The sequence below is a fragment of the Vitis riparia genome, chromosome 1, assembly GCF_004353265.1.
Source record: "Vitis riparia cultivar Riparia Gloire de Montpellier isolate 1030 chromosome 1, EGFV_Vit.rip_1.0, whole genome shotgun sequence".
NCBI lineage: Eukaryota > Viridiplantae > Streptophyta > Magnoliopsida > Vitales > Vitaceae > Vitis > Vitis riparia.
The window spans coordinates 10,555,118-10,582,461 of NC_048431.1; the positions used below are offsets into that span (position 1 = coordinate 10,555,118).

At 39.3% G+C, this 27,344-nt stretch overlaps 1 protein-coding gene across 1 annotated transcript in view; it reads left to right on the plus strand.

Moving 5' to 3' along the window:
- Window positions 1-27,344, plus strand: part of LOC117914234 (protein virilizer homolog) — a 72,234-nt gene that overhangs the window by 37,535 nt on the left and 7,355 nt on the right. The window contains 12 exon segments of the mRNA XM_034829478.1: window positions 8,680-8,743; window positions 8,842-9,051; window positions 9,054-9,319; window positions 9,403-9,502; window positions 14,607-14,740; window positions 17,804-17,871; window positions 17,950-18,166; window positions 18,460-18,675; window positions 18,800-18,955; window positions 19,063-19,116; window positions 19,201-19,415; window positions 19,523-19,592. Coding sequence (XP_034685369.1) covers window positions 8,680-8,743; window positions 8,842-9,051; window positions 9,054-9,319; window positions 9,403-9,502; window positions 14,607-14,740; window positions 17,804-17,871; window positions 17,950-18,166; window positions 18,460-18,675; window positions 18,800-18,955; window positions 19,063-19,116; window positions 19,201-19,415; window positions 19,523-19,592 — 1,770 coding nt within the window.

Below are 27,344 nucleotides of genomic sequence, written 5' to 3' on the forward strand. Positions count from 1 at the left end.
TCTTGGGTCATCTGGTCTGTTGAATTCTGGGTAATGCCCTTTCCTGCTAATCTGATCACTGGTGCGGTAATGAGGCGCTGTCCAAAATTTTTCCTCAGTTATTTGCCTTGGCGGTGCATAGGAATGCAACGATTAATGAGGTGTGGGACTTTAGCCTTGGTCAAGGGGGTTGGAATCTTAGATTTGCTAGAGATTCTAATAATTGGGAGCTGGATTTAATAGGAACTTTGTTTAACATGCTGAGGGACTTCAAGATCTCCCAAGAAGAGGACTCGGTGGTTTGGAGAGGTGGGGGTCAAGGCACCTTTGGAGTCAGACATGCTTACAACCTGATGGCTGCTCCCAATACCCTCGCCTTCCCGGTTAGATGCATTTGGGTGGACAAGGTCTCAACTAAAGCTGTCTTTTTTTGCTTGGGAAGCTACGTGGGGGAAGATCCTCACATTGGATAGGCTTCAAAAACGAGGGTGACAGTTTCCTAATTGCTGTTTTTTGTGTGGTTGTGAAGAGGAAAATGTAAATCACATTCTTTTACACTGTACAGTGGCTAGGGTCCTCTGGGAAATTGTCCTTGCTTTGTTTGGGGTTCATTGGGTGTTCCCAGAGACAGTCATAGAGGTGTTACTTAGTTGGAGGAGCTCTTTTGTGGGGAGAAAGAGGAAAAAAATCTGGTATTCCATCCCGTTGTGTATTTTTTGGACGGTATGGAAGGAAAGAAATAGATTAGCCTTTAGGGGGGGTTCTTTGGACTTACAGAAACTCAAAAATTATTTTGTTTGTAACTTGTGGAGTTGGGCTAGAGTGTACATGAGAGAGAAGTCCTTTTCGTTTTTAGTCTTTTTGGAGTGGCTAGCGACTACTTAAGGGCCGGTGAGGCTGCTTGTTTATTTTGTTTTTTGGGTGTGGCTGCGTTGTATACTCCCTGTATGCTTTGTGACAGTTTGCCCTTTAATACAATTTGTGCTCACTTATCAAAAAAAAAAAAAAAAGTTCTCTGGTTGCTCCTCTCCAGTAAATCGTGGAATGTCTACCTTAATATTTAGATTCTAATCATGATCTGTAGTACAATGAAATGTTGGTTGCCTCTCCAGGGGTAAAACTCCACCTTCTTCCTCTGAAAAGTCCCCTACAGTTTGTTGGAACTCCTCAATAGCAAGTTGATTTCTCAAAATTCCTCCACTGGTAAGTTTGAATATTCTGCCTTGTTTGGCCTCCAATGGTGGAATTCGGAGCACCACTAGACTTGGCATAGGCTAATCAAGTGTTGGCATTAAGGAGTGGAAGACAAATGGTTGCTTTCTCGGAGGGAGAAGGAGCTCCGAAGGGGGGCAAGAGCTGGTTTGCTGTGGAATCAAAGACATTTGAGATCTCCATTGAAGAGACTCGAGGCAAATTGAGGGGGGTTATTCTGGAAAGAAGCAAAGGCTTCTCTTCTTGGATAAAATTTGGAGAAAAGAGCCTCAGTTCTCTGTTGGAAGGAGTGGAAGATTGGTGTAGAGAAGAATCAAGCTCGAGGCGCCTTAGAGTTTGGGAAGAAGGAGGAAGGAAATATAGGTTGGAGTGTCGTTCAAATGTTGCAGGTAGGCATTTGCTATGTTCGGTGAGGGACTTGGAGGCGAAGAGGTTTTGTCTAGTTTTCCTAGAAGGTAAGGGCTTAGTAGGTGGGTGGTTCATGCTGGCTCAGAAGCTAAGAGCCCTTGGAATTACTAATCAACCCATGAGGAATGTTGAACTGGGTAATTCCACCTCTGTAAAGGAGGATTATAGAGGTAAAGGAAAGGAGAAAGGGAAAGGAGTTATTCCAGATGTTGTGAGAATGGAGATAGGGGAATTAGGGGAAGCTTTATGGGTGCATGTTGGTGAGCAAGACTTGACCAGCAGGGAAGTGCAGCTTAGTCGCTGCTTGGTAGGATGTTTTGGTGATAGTGTTGAGGCCGTTCCGTCTTTGTCCTTATTGGAAGAGTGGGCGTATGAAAGGTGGTCTCTCAAGGGAGGTTTAAAAATCTCCCGTTTGGGTGGAGCCTTAGTGTTGTTCGAATTTGAAGATAAAGTGGAAGCGGACTGGGTGCTATTAAGGGGTAGTAGAAGCTTTCAGATGAGAGAGTTTTTCTTGCAGAAATGGGGACCTGAAGTGGGGTGTTGCAGAAATGGAAGCCACCCAAAGGAAGTGTGGGTGAAAGTAGTCGGTCTACCACTTCACCTTTGGAGTAGAGAAGTGTTCAAGAGTATAGGAGAGAGATGCGGGGGATTCATAGCTGTGGATGAGGATACAACCTTTTTCTCCGAGCTACAATGGGCTAGTATTTTGGTGAGAGCTCCTGGGAAGATTAGACAGGGTTCGTTGCAGGTGGTAGCCGGGAATTGTTGTTGGACGGTGAGTCTTTGATGGGAAAATCCTCCATGGTTTTCGGAGGTGGTAGCAAGATCAGCCTGGTTTAATGAGGAGAGGCGGGAGGTCAGGGATGAGGGAGGGAGGGAGGGAGGGAGGGAAGGGGGGGGGGGGGGGGGGTGCAGGGATTCACGCGCCAGTGGTAGCGTGAGAGTGTTTCAAAATGGTAAAAGTGAGTTGCAGGCTCGGGGGACAGAGGAGCAGTTTGAGTGTGGCAGAGGGCAAGGTGAGGCGGCAGGTGCAGAGGTGGCAAAGGGAAGGAGGCCTTTCGCAGGTGATTTGGGCCCTTCTAATAGCGGGTTTGGGCCCAGAAAAGATAAGGGGCAGGCTTTAAAAGGAAATAAAGATTTGGGCTTAAGTGAGGAAAGGTTTTGGGCCAAAAGCCCACTATCCGTTAGTTTTAAAAAGGCGGGCGGGGGGTGGGCTTCTAAGCCCACTTCTGGTATGGATTTTGTGGAGCGGCCCTCCTCGGCTAGGGCTTCGTCAGTTCCCGCGGAGGTTGAAGGGGGGATGGAACCGGAGCTCATGGCGTTCCAAGTTGAAGATGCCGTCGAGTTGACGCCGCGTGGATGGAGAGTCACCAACGAGGCTCTGATGGAGGAGGCTTCCAGGTACGATGCTGGTCCTACTCCTCCTTCTCAGTTGGGGCATCGGGGATACTCCTACCATTCTTCTTCTTCTTTTTCGGGCAACGCCGGGGCTGTAGGGGCTTCGGAGGGGTTGGTTTTTGGTGCGGAAGGGGAGTTGGATAGTTATGAGACTAGAAGGGGGAGAAATAGAGCAACGTCGGCTTGCGGAGACTGGAGTGGACACCTTCGGGACTCGGGTGATGCCGAAAGAGGAAAGGAGCTAGCTCTGGTACCAATTGGGGAGGTTTTTATGAGTCTCTATGAGGAAGAGGATGCTTGTCACATAGAAGAAGGGGGAAGTGGGGAAGGGTGGAGTACCAGTAGCCTTGCGAGATTTAGTCACTGTTTGGGGATGCCGACGGAAGGCTTCGAAGAGGAAATCTTATATCTCTTAAGGAGAATGAAGGGGAGAATGGAGCAAAAGGGCATGGAAGGGGTGACTATGAAGACGAGTTTAAAATCTTCAAAATCCAGTAGGGAACTCAAGAAGTTGGAGTGGACTGTTAGTTACAAAAAGGCAAAAATGGGATCTAGCATGGGTATTTTTGGAGGGGCTTCAGGATCAGGGTGTAAATGAAGATAAGAATTACGTCATGGAATGTGAGAGGGGCTAATGATAGGGATAAAAGGAGGATTATCAAGTCAGTTATTAAATCCCAGAGAGTGGACGTGGTTTGTATACAGGAAACTAAAATTAAAGAAATGACTACGGGGCTTGTTCGAAGTTTGGGGGTGGGAAGAAATATAGAGTGGAGAGCAGTCAACTTTAGGGGTGCTGCTGGGGGTGTTTTGGTGTTTTGGGACAATAGGGTGGTGGAGCTGGTGGGATGGGAAAAAGGAGTGTTCTCAATTTCGTGCCGGTTCAAAAATTGTGTGGATGGTGTTGTGTGGGTGTTCACTGGGGTGTATGGGCCGGTTTGCAGTGGTGATAGAGAGGAGTTTTGGGAAGAACTTGGGTTAGTTAAAGGGTTATGGAGTGACCCTTGGTGTGTGGGAGGGGATTTCAACTTGGTAAAGTTTCCAGAGGAGTGTAGCAGGAGAGGTGGTCTTACAGCTTCTATGAGGAGATTCTCAGAAGTGGTAGAGGATCTAGAGCTTAGGGACTACCCCTTGAGGGGGGGTCCGTTTACTTGGAGAGGGGGTTTGAATAACCAGGTCCAGTCTAGGCTGGATAGGTTCTTAGTGACGGATAATTGGGATAATATGTTCAATGGTGCTGTGCAGGGCATTCTCCCCAGACCTGTCTCGGATCACTTCTCCATCCTCCTAGAAGGTGGAGGGCTGAAGAGGGGACCTTCCCCTTTCAGATTTGAGAACATGTGGTTGGAGGAGGAGGGTTTTAAAGACAAGATGAAGACGTGGTGGGGGAGTTTAAATTTTATTGGGTCATCCAGCTACATTTTAGATGCTAAATTGAGGCCCCTTAAAAATATTCTGAAGATTTGGAATAAGGAAGAGTTTGGGTTAGTTGAGGCTAAAAAGGGGGAAGCTCTTAAGCAGGTTGAGTATTGGGATGAAAAGAAGAAATATGATGCTCTAAATATGGAAGATTGTGAAGCAAGAAATGGAGCAAGGGAGGCCTACAAGTCTTGGGTGATAAAGGAAGAGATTTTCTGGAGGCAGAAGTCTAGGGAGTTGTGGTTGAAGGAGGGGGATAATAATACCAGATTCTTTGATAGGATGGCGAATGCTCATAGTAGAAGAAATTGGCTGTCCAAGTTGAAAGTTAATGGCTGTTGGCATTCAGAGGAAAATAACTTAAGAAACAGTGTGGTGGGGGCGTTTCAAGAGCTGTACCAGGAGGAAGAGGGGTGGCGCCTTAGTGTCGACGGGATCTCTTTTATGAGGTTAGATAACTATGAGGCTGAGGGGTTGGAGATTCCTTTCTTGGAGGAAGAGGTGTTAGCAGCTCTTACGGACCTAGGCAAAGACAAAGCCTCGGGGCCAGATCGCTTTACAATGGCGTTTTGGCTTTTTGGGGGGGATGTGGTGAAGTTTGAAATTATGGGCTTTTTTAGAGAATTCCATGAAAGGGGCAAATTTGTGAAATCCCTAAAGGCTACCTTCTTGGTTTTAGTCCCTAAGAAGGGAGGGGTAGAAGATTTGAAAGATTTCAGACCGATTAGCCTTGTGGGAAGCCTTTACAAGTTGTTGGCCAAGGTGTTGGCAAATAGAATCAAGAAGGTTATGGGAAAAGTGATTTCAGAACCCCAAAATGCCTTTGTGGAGGGTAGACAAATTCTTGATGCAGTTTTGATTGCTAATGAGGTTGTGGATTCCAGATTGAAAAGCAATCAAGGGGGCGTGATGTGCCAATTGGATATAGAGAGGACCTATGATCATGTTGGCTGGAAGTTCTTGTTGGCTGTGCTAAAGCAAATGGGATTTGGGGAGAGATGGATTAAGTGGATAGAGTGGTGTATCTCAACTGTAAGATACTCCGTTTTGATAAATGGCTCTCCTTCCGGATTCTTCCAAAGCTTAAGGGGTTTGAGACAAGGTGACCCTCTATCCCCTTACCTGTTCGTGATAGCTATGGAGGTGTTTAGTTGCTTAATGAGAAGGGCCATCAGTGGAGGCTTTTTATCTGGATGGAGGGCTAGAGGTAGGGGTGGAGAAGGGATTCTGATATCTCATTTGCTCTTTGCGGACGACACCTTGGTGTTTTGTGAGGAGTCTTAGGATCAGTTGACGTATCTAAGCTGGCTTCTCATGTGGTTTGAGGCTTGCTCAGGTTTGAAAGTTAACTTGGAGAAGAGTGAGCTTATTCCGGTGGGGAGGGTGAATGATATAGAGGATTTGGCTCTGGAGTTGGGTTGTAAGGTGGGTGGTCTACCTTCCAGTTATTTGGGATTGCCTTTGGGGGAACCTTTCATATTAGAGGTGGCATGGGATTGTGTTGAAGAGAGGTTTAGGAAAAGGTTGGCTATGTGGAAGAGACAGTATATTTCCAAAGGGGGAAGACTCACCCTTATTCGGAGCACTTTTTCCAGTTTGCCGGTTTACTTCATGTCTCTTTTCCTTTTGCCAAGAAAAGTAAGGATGCGGTTGGAGAAGATTCAGAGGGACTTCCTGTGGGGGGGAGGTGCTCTTGATCAGAGGCCTCATCTGGTTAGGTGGAATCTGGTTTGCCTGGAAAGGAAGAAAGGTGGTTTGGGGGTAAGAAACTTAGCGTTGATGAATAAAGCTCTCTTGGGTAAGTGGAATTGGCGTTTTGCCATTGAAAGAGAGGCGTTGTGGAAGCAAGTGATCAGTCATAAATATGGTGTAGAGGAGGGGGGTTGGTGTACTCGGGCCGAAAGAGGGAGGCATGGTGTAGGGCTTTGGAAAGCTATTAGAAAGGAGTGGTTAGGTATGTATAGCAGTTTAGCCTTCCGTGTGGGCAATGGTTGGAGAGTGAGATTCTGGAAGGATAAGTGGTGTGGAGATGAGCCTCTCTACGAATTCTTCCCTTCTCTTTTTGCCATTTCCCGGGCTAAAGACGCGTGGGTATCGGAAGTGTGGAACCCAGATGGTGTAGGGGATGGTTGGACTCCTCTTTTCTCAAGGGCGCTTAATGATTGGGAAATTTAGATGATGGAACAGTTTATGCTTAAAATCCAAGCTTGTAGGGTGCAAAGGGAGAACAAGGATAAGATGGTTTGGACAACATCTAGAAGTGGTGTTTTCTCAGTCAAGTCGCTCTACTCTACTCTGGAGCCTGGTGGTTCAGCTATGTTCCCTTATGTTGGTATTTGGAGAGCGTGTGTGCCTCCAAAGGTAGCTTTTTTCGCGTGGGAAGCATCCTGGGGCAAAATCTTAACTTTAAACCAACTCCAGAGGAGGGGTTATTCTTTGGCAAATAGGTGTTTTCTTTGTCTTGTTGAAGCAGAAACAGTGGATCATCTTTTACTCCATTGTGTTATGACGAGGACATTGTGGAATCTTCTTTTTTCTCTCTTTGGTGTGGAGTGGGTTCTCTCTGGTATAGTTAAGGAAACTCTCCTTGGGTGGCATGGAGCGTTTGTGGGGAAAATCGGTAAAAAGGCGTGGCAAATGACCCCCTTATGTATATTTTGGTCAGTTTGGAAGGAAAGAAATTTGTTGGCTTTTGGGAATGAGGTGTTGTCAATCCAAAGGTTGAAACATTCTTTTGTATGTAATATGTGGTCATGGGTGAGGGTGTTTATATTTTTGAGCCCGCGGTCTTTGGTTAGCTTTTTTGAGTGGCTAGGATTTAGTTATAGGTAGGGGTTTCGGCTCGCTTCCTTGGTTTAGAGTCGAGGGGCTGTTTTTGTATACTCTTTGTATACCTAGAGGACACTAGTTTGGTGTCTCCTCTTTCATTTTAATATACTTCTCTTTACTTATAAAAAAAAAATGGTGGAATTCGGAGCACCAAAAATACCAGATTGCTCCAACCTAGCGCATAGTTGCTTAAGCTGTTGTTGCAAGTTTGCAAACTCTTTACTGTTTCCTGCTGATTGTGAAGATGTAGCATTCAAATGATTCCCAGACCTAGCCATTGATTCAGAACAATCATGAATCCGGATCAAAGGCTCTGATACGAATTAATAAAAGTTGAAAAACTATTATAGCTACTATCCAAGTAGACTACAACCAAGTTACTCCAAACACCGTCCGAACCAAGATTTCTTAAGGAGAAATCTAGAGAAAACCCTTTGCATAAACTGCCACCAGAAACTTCTAGACAAGCAATTAGTATATTTATTTGGGAAAAATCTTAAAAAATCTTTACAATAAGTAGGTTCTTCCCTTTTATGATGATAGCCCTTAACTACTTTCTGATGGTTTCCAGGGTACAATTAGTAGCTTTTATATATTCATTTGCTATAGTTCTAGTAAAACAAAAAAAAGGCTGACCTTTTGACTTCTAATTTAATAATGAACCTTTTCCATGCAAACTTTTGACTCTTAAAACTTGCTATACATTCTTTGTTAATGACTGCATCACTTCATGACCTCCCTACAGCCTGTTAATAAATCTACAAAAGGCTACTCTTCTCTTCCCAAATGGCTGCCAACCATAAATAGAAGAACCTGAGAAACCGTTCTTTTAGTTTTAGATCTGGAAGTTCATTTTGTTAGAAGTTCTTGTGGTTCCACTCCCTCCATATACACCACACCAAGCACAGCCTCCATATCATCCTTCTTCTCCTCACAGACCTGCCATGCGAACTAGCTAAATCCCTGTTTATAATCTTAACATACCCAAACCTCCCCAAAATAATGAAGAGGCTGTAGACCCTTTGCAACAGAACAGTCGATCAAAAGCTTGTTTGCCATTTCCTTGTTCCTGGGACACATGCACTGATACATGAGAGCCCTCCCATGTCTCATTAGTTGGTATCGATGATTGTGACCTTTTCCCACACTTGAGTCCAGTCAAAGAACTACTGGAAGGAGTTAGAGTTCCTCATGCTGCAGCCAAGAAGCAGAAAAAGAAAAAGCACAAAAAGAACAGAAAAGAAATTCTTCATGGATGGGCACTCCATACAATCTTCCACTATGTTCAACTCTCAATCAAGAAGCCTCCTGATGAATATTAGACTCCAATGCCCCCTTATTACCACCCTAATTGTTTATAACTACATGTTTAAATCATTTTTGTAATAAATTTTATTTTTGATTTTTTATTAATTTATTTAATTCTTTATGCAGGCTGTGCTTGTTTTGATGGAAGCATTACATTCTGTCAAGGAATTGGAGCCGGTTACCACCACTGGTGATAATTCTATAGTTTTCTTTGAAACTTTTGAAATTTTTGCTTGTTAACATATATGTTAAACCTGCACTTACTTGAATTAAATTCTGGATATTCAGGCACTTCACCGCTAAATCTTGCAATCTTTCATTCAGCTTCTGAGATATTTGAAGTTCTTGTTACTGATTCAACTGCATCTTCTTTGGCTTCTTGGATTGGGCATGCTATGGAGCTTCATAAAGCTTTACATTCCTCGTCCCCTGGATCCAATAGAAAAGATGCTCCGACACGGCTATTGGAGTGGATAGATGCTGGTGTAGTTTTTCATAAAATGGGGTAACTGGTCTTCTACGATATGCTGCTGTCTTAGCTTCTGGAGGAGATGCACACTTAACTTCAACAAGCATTCTAGGATCTGATTCGATGGATGTTGAGAACGCTGTTGGAGATTCTTCCAGTGGTTCTGATACTAATGTTATAGAGAATCTTGGAAAACTCATTTCTGAAAAATCTTTTGATGGTGTTACCCTTCGGGACTCTTCTGTGGCACAGTTAACAACAGCATTTCGAATTTTGGCATTCATTTCAGAGAACTCGGTATGAAGTAAACCATTTTTAGCTTTTCATCTGTATAATAGGAGTTGATTTTCACCTCACTAATCATTGTTTAATTAATGAAGGCTGTTGCAGCTGCTTTATATGATGAAGGTGCAATAATAATTATCTATGCAGTGCTAGTTGACTGCAGATTCATGCTTGAGCGGTCCTCTAACAATTACGGTGAGTTATGAAGTCCTATTTGTTTTTAGTTGTTTGCCTGATAATTTAGTGTATGATGACAATCAGATGCTTGCATCATAAAAAAATGAGTTATGCAGCAGGTATGTTGTCAACAAAAGTTTTTTTGATATTCGATATTCAATATTCATATAATGGGAAGTTTCTTCCAGTCTGTATCCTGTAGAAAGCACACATCCGTTAAAGATGTGAAGAAAATATGCAATTATTTCTGGGAACCCGTCTGTTTTTGTTTATGACTTACATAGTCTCAAGTCTCAACCTTTTTGTTGTTTGGATTGTCAATTAAGTACACGAAGTTGGGTCTCCTGGAAAATAAGCAAGATTCTTGCATAAATGGTGTTAAATATAGCCTTTATATTTATCAGTGTGTACTATATCCAGTGTTTGTATTGAAATAAGTAATCCAGGTATTTCATGGGTTCTTCCAATCTTGGTGAAGGTGACTTTGTTGAGTAGAGATGGTTCTCTTAGTAGGAAGCATGGAAGGTGGACCCTATGAGTATCTAGTGTTTGTGGAAGCAGCATGATTGATGGGTTTTTGGAGTAGAGATGGATTCAGCAACTGAATGATTGCTTTTAGAAATCACTGTCGAAATGATTGAAAATTTTTCTGTCTGATGCATCTTTCAAGGAGAAGAGTTCGCACTGTTATATATTTTCCTGATAGGTTATGGTCGGTTTGATCTCTGTTTTGAGGAGTCATTTGCATTTTTTTTCTCCTTATATGGGTATCGGGCATTCCTTGTTTGCATGTTGTGTACCCGGGTTGAAACCCTTTTGTTAGGCATATCTTTTCATTTGGCTTTCCAAACAATTAAAAAATTAAAAAAAAACCCCAGTTTTGTTGCTTATATATTAGTGTGAATTTCCGTAGAGAAGTAAAAAATACATTTACATACTCCAAGCCTAGAGATGTAGTTATATTGAGTGGTTAAAAACTAAAACAATGTGCCCCCAACTGTTCAGTGCATTATATCAGAGAAGAAAAAAAATACATGCACATAGTCCAAGTCTAGGGATGTAGCTATATTAAGTGCTTAGAAACTAAAACAATGTGGTCCCAGATGTTCAGTGAATTCTGACATCACAAACTGTTTAGCACTTTAGAAATAAATTGCAGTTTCTTTCCTGCTGTTGTTTGGAAAGGGTGCAATGATAGACCTTGTTGAGGGTAGAAAAGAAGTCGTAATCTCTGTGGTCTTATTGTCCTTTGAGCTTGGTTTCTGCTCATTCATTTCCTTCCAAAGGGAAATTGGGGCTTCTAATATTCCATTGAAGTGAATTTTTTGTTGTGGGATGGTGTGGGAGAAGATCCTCACCATTGGTTAACTATGGCTCGGGATTGGTCTCCTTTAATTCGTGGTTGCCTATGCAATCATGGGGAGGAATTGGGTTATAATATTCCTACTTAGAAGGTTGTGGTCTTCATTGTTCTCTGTGTTTGGTCCCATTGGATTCTTCCTAGGGTAGTCAAGAAGGTTTTACTTGAGTGGCACAATGGTTTTGTGGGCAAGGAGAGCAAGATGGTATGGAGGAGGGTTCCTTTGTGCCTGTTATAGTGCATGTGGCAAGAATGGAGTAAAAGGACTTTTAAAAGTCTAAGAGCCTGTTTGATGGTGCTTCTAGTTGAAGTGTTTTCTTCTATAGTGTTTATGTAAAAAACACTTTTATAAGAATCTAGAGAAGTGATTCTAATAGAGTTTTTGACAATGTGTCACATGAGGACAAAAATGCTTTTAATATTATTGAATTACCAAAAAAGACATTTGGTTTTAAAAACAATTATAAATTTTTCATTACAAAAGAAAGACATTTACAAATCTCAGCCCCGGTTATGCTAAAGTCTTGGAAAAAGAATACATATGAAGGTTTTGTCATAGCTTCTCTATTATTTGCTACAAGAAAAAACAAAGTTAGAGATCAATCATAGCAGTAATTGTCCGATCACTCCGACTACTATTTTTTCATTTTCTTGGAAACCAAAACAACAATAATTATTTAAAACCTTAGAAGGCAAAAGCCTCCACTTGAGTTGTACAACTATTTTGTTTAATGGAGCTCAATTTCTTCACTTATCTTGGAAACCAAAAGAAGGAAAAAGGACAATGCAACACAAATTAGTTGTTCATTCCTTGCCCCCATTTTCCCCAGCAACCAAATAGAGAACAAACACAATCTTCATCCAAAATCAAGATTGAAAGCAAAAATATTCATATATACCTTTGGTAGTAGAAGGATTACAATGGGTTGAGGGAGTGACTCAACGGAACGAATCAATGTCACTATGGTCGCTCTCTTGCTGATCTGATCCTGAGATGGATCAGAACTGATGATGCTCCAATCCTACAAGATGTGGGTAGCCTTCTGAACTAGAGCTGGCTTGGTGTCCTCGATGCAACAAGACGTTGCTTTTCTCATAGCTGCAATCATTGTAGAAGGTTAGCAAGGTCACCAAATCCATTTCAACAATTCTCTCTAGCAACAATCTTTTAATGGAGAGTGAAGAAGGAAGAGGAGAGTGAAGGAGGAAGAGAAGAGTGAAAGGGAAGGGAAGGGCATCGGGAAACACTTGGGCGTATTTTAGGAATATTTGTAATTTTTTAATGTGTATTTTAAAAGAAACACCTCCCAAGTGCTTCTCTAAAAATCACTTTTAATTGTTTTTCAAAATTTTCAAAAGTGTTTTTAAAATATTGCCAAACACCTATTTTTTATCTTAAAAACTCTTTTTAAGTGTTTTTAGGGTTAGAAACACTTTTAAGAAGCACAACCAAATGGGCTCTAAAAGGGTTTAAAGTTTGCTTAAAAGATTTCATTCTCAAAATTTAATTTTCATAGAATAAAGGTTGATGAGTGATTTGATTTTCTTTTATAGACTTTAATGTGCTAGGCCAAGGGGTTGGCTGAACTTGGCAGTTTGTATTTCTCCTGTTTCTTTGTTTTTTTATGCACTTTGTACACATCCTGTGGGATTGAGTTAATCTTTTTCTGTTTCTTTTGTTTGTCTAGGTAATTGTTAATAGATGTCTCTCTTTTACGTATCAAAAATAAAATCTACACCTAAAAAGGTTGTGCTAGGTCTTTGATAGCTTAAGGAGGCTCCTTTCTTACTGTGTCTAAACCTTAAATTTGAAAACTGCTATGTGGTATCCTGCCCAAATGGGGATTGTGCATGCTATTTGAGATCATAGTGGAGGTGTGAGTAGGGCTTCTTTAAAGCTTGCTTGTGGTTTGGGTTGTATTGCAACTGAAGTTTTAGCCTTGCTATAGAGCCTGTCTAAAGCAAAGCTTTGTGGGATAAGAAAGGGATTTGAAGATGGTCAGCTCTTTGTTTTCTCTAAGGAAGAGGTGCTAGAAGATGGGATGCATGGATTCGTGTATTTGGCATGTATTAAAAGAGTGAAAGTGCTCACTCTATTGGACAACCTTAAATAGTCAACCTCAATTGGCTAAGCTAGGAGTTTCCTTATTAGAGGTTTTTGTAAAGGATTTCCTTTCTTTAAAGCAATTTCAGGATATATTAGCCTTTTTGTAGATCTGTTTTAATATCGATTTATATGTTTTTCTTTCAGTGATTGGAGGATAGTTCATCCCTCCTTGTACCCTATTTCCTCTTATTAAAGAATTATTGATTAAAATGTGCAATCTTTTCTTCAATGTCTTCAGTTACTGGTTCTGAGGGTAGGGACTTCTGATAAGTTTGGGATGGAGACTAGCAAATGCAGAACAACTTCTCAGCCAAATCTTCCTCTAGCTTTTTGAGTCTGAGGGTGTAGGGTTCTTTTCTCACCTAGTGAGTTTTTATTAAAATGTGCTTTACGAAGTTAGATTCTATGCTTGGTAGACAGTTTGGACGAACATTTTTATTAGCTAAAGAAATTGGGTTGGCCAATACCTAGTTGGTATTTCTTTTGTAAGTAGCACAAAGAGTCTGTCAATCACATTCTCATTCATTATGGGTTGACATGTGACTCATGGTCTTCTTGTAGGTACTCCCTCACTCCATCAAGGAGTTGTTGATGGGTTTGTATGGGAGGGTTGTGGAAATGAGTTGTAAAAGGTTTTTGAGTATTGCTCCTCTGTGCTTTGATTTGGACATTCTGGAGAGAGCAAAATAGATGTTTTAAGGGTGTGTGAATCCCGGAGGCGATGTTGACAAGTCTTTTTCAAAATAATTTCTTCTCTTGATCTAATGTTGCTTTGGTTTGTAATTTCGGCTCCATTCTTGATTTCTTTGACTACTTAGCTAAGGGTTAAGGAATTGTCTTTGGTTTTGTGGCCTTTAGCGCTCTTTGTATACATTGTGTGTACTTGGGTTACGCCTCCTTTTTGTGAGGTACTTTTAAATAATATTTTTCTTGCCTGTCCAAAATTCCCAGAAATGCTTTGATCCAAGTGGAGCTTGAGCACAGAACATGCTTAGCAGGACTTGAAATTCTTGTGTTTCAAATGCCATTTGACTCTTTTTTCCCCCCTCAATACCTTTGTGAATTTTGTTTCTCCTTCAAAAATCCCTTCAACTTGCTCTAAAAGACCTGGTCTCTTTGGTATCTCTTTTTGATTTACAATTTTGATAGGTAAGTTTGCCTTATATTTTGATGCTAATCTCATCCTAGCATTCGTCATGACTCCATATTCATACTCGATGATAGTTCAGTTGGTGGTAATTCATTCATAGGATCTAGAAGGGGGCTTCTTGTAGAGATGTTGCTCTTTTGGTATCAGGTGTCACGAGTTAATATTGTCATCTTGATATTTGTCTTTGTCATTCTTAAGTTTAACGAATATTACTTTATCTACAGCTTGTTGAGGTTTTCATCGTGGTGTATAATGAAAACCTTATTTTTTGCTTATTACCATTTTTGAAACATAGAATCCTAAGCTTGTGTCTTGAAATTGTCTTGCCCTTTTACATTATGATGGTCAGACATTGGTTAGTGATATATGTGATCTTAATGAGATTTTTCAGTATTGCTTTAATAATGAATACTTCTTAGGTTTCCAGTTGATAAAACTTGGATGGGCTTGATGATTACTATCATCAGTTTATCCACAAAACATATGATTTGTTTGTCTTCGACAGATTACCTTGTTGATGAAGGCACAGAATGCAATTCTACCTCAGATCTGCTGCTGGAGCGTAGTCGTGAAAAGAGCCTAGTTGATCTTTTGATACCTCTTTTGGTATTGCTGATCACCCTTCTGAAGAAACTACAGGTGTGTTGCATTGCAATTTCTAGTTTTTCATTTAGAATGTGTTTTTCATATATTATCTTCTTGTTTCTCATTTGGAAATTTATTTAGAATAAGAAAAGAACAGAGAAAGCAATATGAAAAATTTTGGCAAATGTTCTTGAAACTCTTTTCTAGTGGTAATTACTTTGTCAGGATGGATCATTGAGCTTCCCTCAATTCCAAGTCGGCTGGAATTATAAAAACATAAAGGCTACAAATTAATGTAATTTTACTTTCTTTGAGAAACATAAAAGTGTTGGCCTGAGGCAGAGGGTCAGCATTAGCCTTTGAGCAAGTTCTGGTACCTAAAATATTTTCCTTATTTGTGTTTCTTTTTGTCAAAAGGAACTTACAAGATTTTTTTTGGGTTTTTATTGCATTTGACTCAATTTCCCAACTCTTACTTTGCTTGACCTTTAAAATGCATGCACCTAATGTTTTGTTTCAAAGCGCATTATTTTTTTTGATAGGTAAATTTTTGTCCCCATTGAGACTTGAACCTAAAACCTTCCACAAACCCTCCCCATCCCTTTACCACTTGAGCTAGGCCTCAAGGGTAAGCCCATTATTGAGTCAAATCAGAAAACAAAGCCAAATTTATTCTTTTAGCAAACATATGTCCTTTAAGGTTAGGGGCCACCTTGTTTAAATCTGCAAGTTAAAGCATGTGATGTGAACATCATAGATTGCCAAAGATATTAAAATCCTTCAACAAATGGATGAAGCTGGAGTGATGTGGCTTGTTAAAGGCCTCATATTGAATTGCTCAGATTATGTTATTTTAATTGATCTCTGGTCTTATGATTAATAGTCCTCCAATAATCTTAGAACAGGCGTAAAGGATAGACTTGGTAAGAGTCAACACCTTCCTAGGTTCTTTTTATGGTGTACAATTTGTGGCTAACCCTTTTGGTATTTGGGTTCTTTTGGTGGAGATAATTAGTATTAGATAGGTGTTGGACGAGTCATCTTTCCTTAAAAGGGAAGATTTAGTTTAATATAGTTGAATTTATTCATCATTGCAACCTAATTCCTCATTTGAGATTCTTGTTAGCGTGGTTCCGGTTTTGGCAAAATCCCTCAATTTTTTCATCCTTGGTTGAAATTGAATCTCATTGAACTTTTCCAAAAAATGGTTGATTCCTAAAAAAATCACCAATAATAGTCACTTTATTTTTAATTTATATCATATTTATCCCTTTAATTTTTTATTTAAAAATGTTATAAAGAATTATTGAATAATTATCTCTTTATTTTAAAATTATTCTCATATTTATTCATTTACTTTTATTTTAAAAAATAAAAAAATAAAGTTATCATGAAATAGCGAACAACTAACATATCTAAAAATTTAATAAAAAAATAAAATTTTTAATATTATATAAAATATGAGTTTTAAATAAAAATTAATTTGATATGAGAAATTATAAATACAATTTTTAATAATTTTAATGATTTAAGTATACTATTAAACAAAATTGTCCAAGTTTTTTAAAGAGACTTTTAAAAAGAATTGTCAACTAAAATATATTTGATATGAAATTTTATTTAAAAAGATTTAAATGATTGAATATTTTTTATTTAAATTGTAATAAAAATGTTTCAATAAAATTGATAATTTCATTGGTATGCTTTAAATTTTTTCAAAGAAATGAATATTAATGGATTGAAAGTAATTTAAAATAATTTTAGTTGAAAGTTAGTTAAACATAGATTGATTAACAAGAAGTTGAGTAATTTTAATTAAATTTATTTACTTTCAAGACGTTATATATATATGTATGTATGTATGTATGTATGTGTAATATTAATTACAACACTTTTAAGTTGGTTTTTTTGATAGAGACATTGTTTTAGGGGAAAAATTTAAACTATTTGATATCTGTAATGTGTTTTAAGTATTGAAATGTAATATGTTTTCAAATAATGAAGTTCAATAAAATAAAATTTATCTCGAGCTCAGTATTCATTATTCACTTTTTAACCTGAGTTTGTTATTAACACATTGTATTCTTCATGAATGTTACTAATTTTGTCATACATATATTGTTTTGTTAAAAAACTAGTTTAAAAAATCTTGACCTCCACATTAGCATTGAGGATACGCTTTCAAAAGTCATATTTCTCATCCATGCACATTATATTTTGTCCATTGTTTCAAATTTTATTATACATATAATGTATCTTGAAAGAACAACTTCAATATATGCATTATTGCTTATTTGATCATTTTTTGATTTTTTTTTTCAAGATTTCCATTGATCAATTTCTGTCTCACTGAAAATTTTTTCTTGACTTCTTGTCCAATATTTCCAAAACTTTCATAAACTCTAACCACTGATATTCTTTAACTTTCTGATATTTTCATCCTTGATCACACCATGTGTTGCTATGTCTACCTGTTGCTTATCCAATGGTCCACTCTTTGCATCTAGAATTGGTGCTCCAACAATTGCAAAGTTGGTAGGCATTTGGTTATGAATTTTGTCTATTCTTATTCTTGTTTTGGTTTTATTTGTCAAGACATATTTTCCTCACTTGTTTGGAAGAAACTCCCAACAATCTAAATTTGAGTTGGAGGGCAACTAGGATTTATGTAAAATTGATTATGAAAAGGTTTAAGATAAGGTAGTATAGGAGATCTGTTTGTGGCAAAAATTTGGGTTTTGTGGACAGGATTAGGGAAGCTTAGAATGTTGGAGTGACTAATTGTACGTGTCTGTTGTACATTATTTTTATTAGTTAATTTACTGTCTGTTTTATTTTTGAATGATGCCTCATCCATTCTTTGTATTGACTCATAATTTTCTTCTTTGATAAATTTTTCTTTTGCTTTTCTTTGTTTTTTGTTTTTATTTTTTATTTTTTTTAATGGGGGAGTTGTGGTTGTCGGGTGGTGGATTGTATGCAGGTTTATTTGATACTTTTTGGCAACACAAGAACCAACTTGTTTTGGATTTTACTATATTTGGATGTACAAGGTTCCTGAATATCCCTCCATCTGTTTTTAATTAAAATTGTGCTTATTCCTCATTCCATTTGTAGGAAGCTCAGGAGCAGCACAGGAATACAAAACTAATGAATGCCCTTCTACGATTGCATCGAGAAGTAAGGTAATTTGGAAACTGTCTCCTATTCGCCTTTTGATAACTATATTGTATGTATATATGAGCAAATCATTGTGATTGCAGCCCAAAGTTAGCTGCATGTGCAGCTGATTTGTCCTCTTCTTACCCTGATGCTGCACTTGGTTTCGGGGCTGTCTGTAATCTTCTTGTGTCGGCACTTGCTTGTTGGCCTATATATGGTTGGACTCCTGGCCTTTTTCATTCTCTCCTTGCCAGTGTTCAAGCTACTTCATCTCTGGCCTTGGGTCCAAAGGAAACTTGCAGTTTGCTATGTATTTTGGTATGCAAGTCTTTCATTTTCATTTTGCTTAGAGAACTTCACCGATGATAGGATTTTCAATACTGTGAAACTTGAAATTAGGTTGACATGTTATGAACAAGTAATGCTTCTTCATTTCACTATTTCTTCTTGTTGAGGAATAATTTTTCAGTTTGATATCTCCTGGTGATGCTTTTTTATTTCATGAACTATTCTTGGTTATATGCAATATCTTGAATTATCAAAAGCATCTATCAAATGAAACCTCATGGAACAGCAGTTAAAATACCTTTTTCCTACTTTTCTTCTGCAAGAATGATTTATTTCCTGAAGAAGGTGTCTGGCTTTGGAAGAATGGAATGCCCTTGTTGAGTGCTGTTAGGACATTGGCTGTGGGGACATTATTAGGGCCTCAGAAGGAGAGAGAGGTTAATTGGTATCTGCATCCTGGACACCCTGAGGTGCTGCTTAACCAATTGACACCGCAGCTTGACAAAATTTCACAAGTTATCCTACATTATGCAATGACTGTATGTGATTTCTTTCCTTTGGTACTATAGGAGGGATTGGGATGGGATGCAGTAATAGTGTTTTTCTGGATATGCTTATTCCTATGTCTTCTGGTGTTTCTCTAATGTTATTCCTGTGAAACAGTCATTGGTGGTCATACAAGACATGCTTAGAGTTTTCATAATTCGAATTGCCTGCCAAAAGGCTGACAATGCTTCTTTGCTTTTGCAACCCATCATGTCATGGATACGTATGCGCCTTTCCGAGTCATCTTGTCAAACAGATGTGGATGCTTATAAGGTGATTATATTCTCTCTGTTGGAATTTTCCAAGTCCAAGGCTTTTAATATCTCCTCTGTTTTTCACTTATCAAAAAAAAAAAAAATTATCTCTTCTCTGTTTTTCAGATTTACAGATTGCTTGATTTTCTTGCTTGCTTGTTGGAGCATCCACGTGCCAAGGTATTCCACCCCTTAAAAGCTATCAGTGTCAAAACTTTCTTACAAATGAATGATCAGATTTACAATCATTTTTCCCCTTATCAGCCACTACTATTAAAGGAAGGTGCCATTCAGATGCTAATCAAAGCACTTGAGAGGTGTGTTGATGCCACTGAATCAGATGGAAAACAGTTGTCAGATGGTAGAAATTCTGCTAAATGTAGTCTCACTGCATTCAGTTGGTGCCTCCCTCTATGCAAGTCCTTATCACTAATTTGTGACTCTCATATGTCTCGGCATTACATTGGGAATTATGCTAAGTGAGTAGATGATGCATTTGTTTTTACATTCTTATTTAACTTTTTTTTTTTTCTGTGGAAAATATTTTAATGACGGTTTGTGGAAATTCTTGTTGTGGTTCTCTTAGGAATGATTTTGAACACTTGAGTAGTGAAGATTGTTCATTGATTTTGCCCTATCTGCTGAAGTTATGTCAGGTAACTTGTTGTTTCTCTCCATAAAAGAGGGCTTTATTTATTTGAATTTTTTTCAGGTTTTCCCTTATGGATGAACTGGATTGTTACTGATAATATACATTGGCTTATGCTTTTATTATCTGTTGCCATGGAGCCTATTTTTTTTTATTACACTTCTTGTCTTCATTAAATGCTTTTTCTTTACCACATTGTTATGTACAAGCAAGATGATTCAGCAATAGGCTTTTCAGTGCTGATTAAAACAACCGAATCAGCACCATGATGTTTTTTTTGGTACGAAAAGTTTCTTTGGATTTTCATACCATGGATGGAAGGATCAACCTGTTATACTTATGGAATGTGTGTGTGTGTATTTCTTGGTGCATGCATGCCCCTGCCTGTGTTTTATGGTTTTTTCTTTCTTGTTATGTATGTGTGCACCTGTGTGTTGCTGAATTATGTATAGTTCCTGGATGCTTTCATTTCTCATCATCTATTGGTTTTGGTTTTCTTTTTGCTTTCTTGGTGCGTGCGTGCATGTGTCACTAAATTAGTTATGATACCAGGATGCTTCCATTTCTCATCATCTGTGGTTTTTTTGTTTTGTTTTCCCTTTTTCTTTCTTGATATGTGTGGGGGTGTGAAGAATTTCTGAATTCCTTTATTGATACTTTAGGTACACACCATACACATATATATACACAAATGACTGAATAAGAAAAAATCAATCTAGCTTGATTCTCTCCTAAAATTAGGAAACTGAATCATCCTAAATGATCTCTCCTTTTTTATTCCTAAAATACTTTCCTAAATTAAAAACCCTAACTTTGAATGCCAAATTTCAACACTCCCCCTCAAGCTGGAGAATATATATCATATAATCCCAGCTTGCAAGTTAAGTCTTCAAAGTTAGGCCTAGGTAAAGCTTTGGTGAGGATGTCTGCGGTTTGGAAATGCTTGGTAGGAACATAGTTCAATCTAACCGTCTCACTAGTCACCTTCTCTGTGATGAAGTGTCTGTCAATCTCAACGTGCTTGGTCCTGTCATGATGCACGGGGTTCTTTGCTATGCTTATAGCTGCCTGATTATCACACATCATCAGAATTGGAGATGAACTCGTTTGCCCCAGTTCACTAAGAACCCTTTTTATCCAAATCCCTTCACAGATTCCCTGTGCAAGAGCTTTGTACTCAGCTTCTGCACTACTTCTGGCTACAACTGATTGCTTCTTACTCCTCCAGGTAACAAGATTTCCCCAGACAAACGAACAATATCCAGAAGTGGACCGCCTGTCAATGATGTTTCCTGCCCAATCCGCATCTGAGTATACTTCAGTGTCACGGTTCTCTGTCTTTCTGAAGAATAGACCTTTCCCTGGTGTCATTTTTAAATATCTAAGAATCCTGTAGACTGCTTCCATGTGTTCCTCAGTGGGGCTGTGCATGAATTGACTTACAGCACTCACTGCAAAGCCAATATCTGGCCGAGTGTGTGAGAGATAAATCAAGCGCCCGACGAGCCGCTGATATCTCCCCCTGTCTACCGGTGTACTTTCTTTCTCGATACCAAGTTTCTTCTGACTATCCATAGGAGTATCAATTGGTTTGCATCCAAGCATACCGGTCTCCTTAAGAAGATCGAGTATGTATTTTCTTTGAGAGACTACAATTCCCTTCCTTGATCTAGCCACTTCCATACCAAGGAAATATTTCAAATTTCCAAGGTCTTTAACTTCAAACTCCTCTGACAAATACTTCTTCAAATTCTGTAATTCCTCCATATCATTCCCAGATAGAATAATATCATCAACATAGACTATCAATATGGCCATTTTCCCGACATGAGACTTCTTGACAAATAGAGTATGATCAGTCTGACCTTGTTTGTAGCCCAGCTTCAGGACTGCTTTTGTGAATCTATCAAACCAGGCTCGGGGAGATTGTTTAAGGCCGTACAAGGATTTTTGGAGTTTGCAAACCTGATTCTTTGCCATACTTCCTTCGAAACCAGGTGGTATTTCCATGTAGACTTCCTCTTCTAGGTCACCATTTAGAAACGCATTTTTTATGTCCAGTTGTTGCAAGCACCAATCTTGATTGACAGCCAATGAGAGAAGAATCCTGATAGTGTTCAGTTTTGCAACAGGAGCAAAAGTCTCCTGATAGTCTATACCATAGGATTGTGTAAACCCTCTAGCTACCAAACGAGCCTTGAATCTCTCGACTGATCCATCTGCTTTGTATTTTATGGTGAAAATCCACTTGCACCCCACGGGCCTCTTCCCAACCGGCAAATCTGTGATAGTCCACGTCCCATTCTTCTCAAGTGCATCAATCTCATCTTGTACTGCCTTCTTCCATTCTGAAATTTTTAATGCCTCTTGTATTGTGTTGGGAACCTGAGTATCATCAAGAGAAGTAGCAAATGCTCTGTAAGATGGTGATAGCCCTTCATATGTAACATAATTCCCAATTGGATGATCTGTACATCTCCTAACACCCTTCCTCAATGCAATCGGCAGAGTAGAATCATCAATGCTGGGAATTAACACCTCTCCAGCCCTATCCTCACCTATGTTCTCTTCAGGAAGACTTGAATTGGAGTCAATATATTGGCCACATGTTGACTGTGATCCGTGCTCTAATTCCTGTCTTTTCCTCCTCCTGATGTAAACTTGTAAGTTCTCATTAGCAAGTTGTGGGGCTATAGGTTGAATAGGCATGGGAGACTGGATGGTCACAGGAGATGGCTGGACTGATGACGGTATGGGTGTGGACAACTCAGTGGGCGCGAATTGGAAAGGATTTGGTGACTCTGAGTGAAAAGAAGGTACACTCTCAAGAAGAGACTCCCAAACTTGATGTTCATTCATGCTCTCCCCCTGAACATGAGATTTGGGATAGAAGAAGACATGTTCAAAGAAAGAGACGTCCATGGTGGTGTAAAATCTTTTGTTGGTTGGAGAATAGCATTTGTACCCTTTTTGGGTTGGAGAATACCCTAGGAAAATGCACTTATTCGCTCGAGGAGCAAATTTGCTACGATTTTGAGGATACACATGAACGAATGCCGTGCAACCAAATACTTTGAGTGGTAAATCAGAAGAGGCTGCACGGGTGTGAGGAAATTGTTTTAAGAAAAGTTGACGTGGGGATTGAAAGGTAAGCACTCTGGATGGCATACGGTTAATCAAATAAGTAGCTGTGAGAATAGCTTCCCCCAGAAATAGTTTGGAACATTAGAGGAAAACATAAGGCACCGGGCAACCTCCAAGAGATGTCTATTCTTGCGTTCAGCCACCCCATTTTGTTGTGGGGTGTCAACGCAAGAACTTATGTGGATAATGCCGTGATTTTGACGATAAGTACTGAGACTACTAGTAAAGTATTCCTTTGCATTATCTGACTTGAGGACTTGAATTTTGGAATTGAATTGATTTTGAACCATAAGATGGAAGGTTTGAAAAATGTGCCCGACCTCTGACTTTTCTTTCATAAGGAAAACCCATGTTACCCGTGTATGATCATCAACAAATGTCACAAACCATCGAGTGCCAGAAATATTTTTTATCCGGGAGGGACCCCACACATCACTATGTACTAGAGAGAAAACAGTCGAAGGTTTGTATGGGATTTGAGGATAGACTGTTCGAGTATGCTTTGCAAACTGACAAATTTCACAGTGATAAGATGCTGGATTTTTATTGATAAATAATTTGGGAAACAATTTTGCAAGGTAAACAAAGCTAGGATGACCAAGGCGATAGTGTAACATTATAATCTCACTATCTTTATTGACCTTAGAATTTGACACAGAATTGAAAGACTCTAACATACTCTGAGACTGTACGCAACTTGCTTGAGAGGCTTGGTTTGAGAATTGGCCACATGAGAGGAGGTAGAGCCCGGAACACAGTTCAGCACTGCCAATCATCTTCCCCGATTTCAAGTCCTGAAAAACACACAAGTTTGGATAAAATTTTGTAACACATTGGAGATCACGGGCCAATTTGCTAATGGACAAAAGATTACAATCCAAGTTTGGAACATGGAGAACAGAGTCAAGATATAAGTCTTTAGTAAGTTTTATAGAACCTGTCCCGGCAATTTTTGACTTTGAACCATCAGCAATATGGACGGATGAATGACCATTACTTGGCTTGTAATTTTGAAGAATGGTAGCATCTCCTGTCATGTGATCAGAAGCACCTGTGTCCACTATCCACGACTTCATTCCTCGTCGATTAGCAGTGAAGGCTACGCCGATAGTACTGCCACTGCCAACTTGGCTTAATAGTTTCTGTAGCATCTCCATCTGTTCTTTGTTGAATGGACTCGGCTCGGGAACATATGTGCTCTCAGAGTTGGCAGCCACGTGTGCTCTACCATCTCTGTCAGACCGTGGCTTTGGTTTCCAATCAGCCGGTTTGCCATGAAGCTTCCAGCAAGTCTCCTTATAATGGCCTGGTTTCTTACAATAATCACACCAAGGCCTATCCCGTTTCTGACGATCTCCACCACTACTATTAAATGACCGAGCCGCAAGGGCAGAGGCATCCAATGTTGGGGCAGGTTGCTCTTTGGATCCCATCATCACTTTCTTTCTACTTTCTTCATGCCTAACCTCTGAAAAAGCCTCCCTGAGACTTGGCAGGGGTTTAATGCCCATGATTCGGCCTCTAACATCATCCAATTCCCTGTTTAGTCCTAGGAAAAACTTGAACAGTCTCTTTTGTTCCACAATTTTCCTGTATGTTGCTGCATCATCAGGACATTTCCATGAGTGAGTCTCGAATAAGTCAAGGTGCTGCCAATACCTTGTGAGTGTGTTGTAATACTGAGTAACTGTCTGCTCTCTTTGGCGGAAGTCATGTAGGGCTGATTCAACCTGAAAAAGTTCTGAAATATTTTCAGAACTTGAGTAAGTTTCTTTGGCTGCATCCCATATGTCCTTTGCAGTCCTAAACAGCAAGAAATTTTCACCTATGTCATTGTTCATGGAATAGATAAGCCATGACATGATCATGCTGTTTTCAATCTTCCACTTCCTGAAACCCGGTTCTGTAGTTTCTGGCATGACTGCTTCTCCAGTGAGGTACTCATCCTTTCCTTTACCGCAAATGAACAGCAACACAGATTGTGACCACTGTAAGTAGTTATGGCCATTTAATTTGTGTCCTGTGATGAGAATAGGAGAGGAATCACTGCCACCAAGGTTTGGAATTTCAGATCTGCCTCCTAATTCTGGTGACGTGACGCTGGATACTTGTGATGATGCCATTCCGTATTTCGTCATGGACCGGAAAGGTAGAAGAACACTTCCCAAGGCACGTGCAGGGATTGGAGTTGAGGAAAAATAGCTGGAGGACGTCGGAAAAGCTGATCGGAGGGCTCGCGGAGGCAAAAAGACCCCAAAAGAGGCACGTGCAGGGCTTGGATGGCAGAAACAGGTACGTAGGGTGGCTGGTCGGCGTCAGGCGAGCTTGGAGTAGGAAGCGCGTCGCTGGAAAGTGGCTCACGCGCCCTCACGCGCCGGCGCGTGAGATGCAGTCGCCGGCCAGAAAAACGCGCGTGGGCGGCGCGTGGATGGTTTTCTGGCTCCGGTGTTTTGGGAAAAGTTGTAGATCTCCTCCAGACGCTCCTTGCGGTGTGAAAAAAACCGTCGCCGGAAAAGTTCGCCAGAAAAGTTCGCCGGAAAAGTCGCCGACGGTGAATGTTTTTCTGACGACGATTCGACTGACCGGAAAGCGTTTTCTCCCTTGGCTCTGAGAACAGGGACTGATGACCGGAATGAGAGATGGTCAGATTGAGAGATGGCCAGAGAGATTTGGCCGGGATGAATGATGGCTTGAATAAGAGGTGGCCAGAAGGGATTAGGGTTTCAGAAAACTGGCTCTGATACCATGAAGAATTTCTGAATTCCTTTATTGATACTTTAGGTACACACCATACACATATATATACACAAATGACTGAATAAGAAAAAATCAATCTAGCTTGATTCTCTCCTAAAATTAGGAAACTGAATCATCCTAAATGATCTCTCATTTTTTATTCCTAAAATACTTTCCTAAATTAAAAACCCTAACTTTGAATGCCAAATTTCAACAGGGTGTTTCTTCTTGTTGTCTATATGGTTTTTTGTTGGTGCACATGCACACCATGCTTGTGCTTCTAGTTTCTCTTGGTGTTCATGTGTGCACCTGTCTGTGTGGTGTGTGGCTGAATTAGGGATAGCTGCAAGATTTAAAGCTGAAAGATGTATGAAGTTAAAGAGAGGATGACTCCTTCTCCTCCTTAGGACATGCGTCCTCATCAAGCTAAGGAATCTTATCTAAAATCTAATCATGATTTTGTGAAAGATTTGGGTCCATCTAGTATGATAAGTTGTATTTATAAATAGATATATTGTTGTGAAGGAGGCAACTTCACTTATGCTTTCTAGCCTGTGTTGAGAGTGTTCTCCCTCATTGCAAGTTTAGTGTGTGAGCACATATAATTACCCGTTCTTAGTTAGAATTTGGAACTAAAAATCTTATCTAAAAATTTAACAAGTTTATTTTTGTGGACTTTGTAATAAACCTATTAATTAAATTCATATTTTGTTATATTAAACTTTTTAAAACTTTAGTATTTTATGTTTTCATTTGGTATGATATAGTTTAATTCTTTAAATCCTACTATCTTTCATGAAATTAGTTATATGTTACTCTATATTTCGTACTTTTGATATATATGCACATGTTTATATAGTCTTTCTACTTATTTTACCCTATATAAAAAAGCTTATGCTACACAATAGGATACATGATGTGGAAAAATTTAAAAGCGATACACGATATGTTTTGCATGTTAACAACTACTGTTATAATAACTCGATTCTTTCATTTCTCTTCATTTGTGGCGGTGGTTTGGGCCCTATCAAACTCGCTAAATGCTTCTCTAAGCCTTTTTGTTGTTGCATACAGACTGGAAGGCGGTGTTGTTCAAAATTCCAACGTGGTAATGAAATACCTTTTTGTCGTGTATTGATAAAAGGGCTTGTAGGAGGTTAAGAAATCTCAATATTTCAAAAGAAATCTCAATATTTCAAGAGAAATTCCTCAACAAAAGAGATTGTTGTTGTCAAAGATTTTTATAGGATTGTATCCCCGGATGATTTACGGTTTTTTCTCCTTTATGTGTGTGCTATCATGTGCCCATGTGTGTCATTTTTTTTTTTTTGTGTACTACCTGGATGCTTCCATTTTTCATCATTTGTTTGTTTTCTTTTCCTCCTTTATGTGTGTGTGCTCATGTGCCCATCTTTGTCATTGATTTGGTGTTACTTGGGTGCTTCCATTTCTTGTCATATATCAAAATGACCATCAATATTTAGTTTACCTTGATGTTTCCTTTTCCTTTTTATTTCATTTGTTGAAATGACCATAGGGCTTTGTTTATCCATGCTAGGCTTTGAACTTATTTTTTGTTAGCTGTGGGATTTGAGTGCATGTCTTTTTGGAAACTTGAATTGGGACCTTGCACAAGTTATTGTTAGTGTATATCATCTCAAGGATGAAAATGGTGATGGACAAAAATATAGATGGTTCGATTTTAAGGAAACATTGATGGAAATATTGATATTGAATCAAAATATCCGTAAAAAAAAATGAAAAAAAAATCCTAGAAATTGACCAAAATAACATGGATTTGAATGAAACCTTGAAAACTAACAAAACAATCAATAATGCACAAATTAGACTACTTTTTAGTTGTTCAACAAAATTTGAT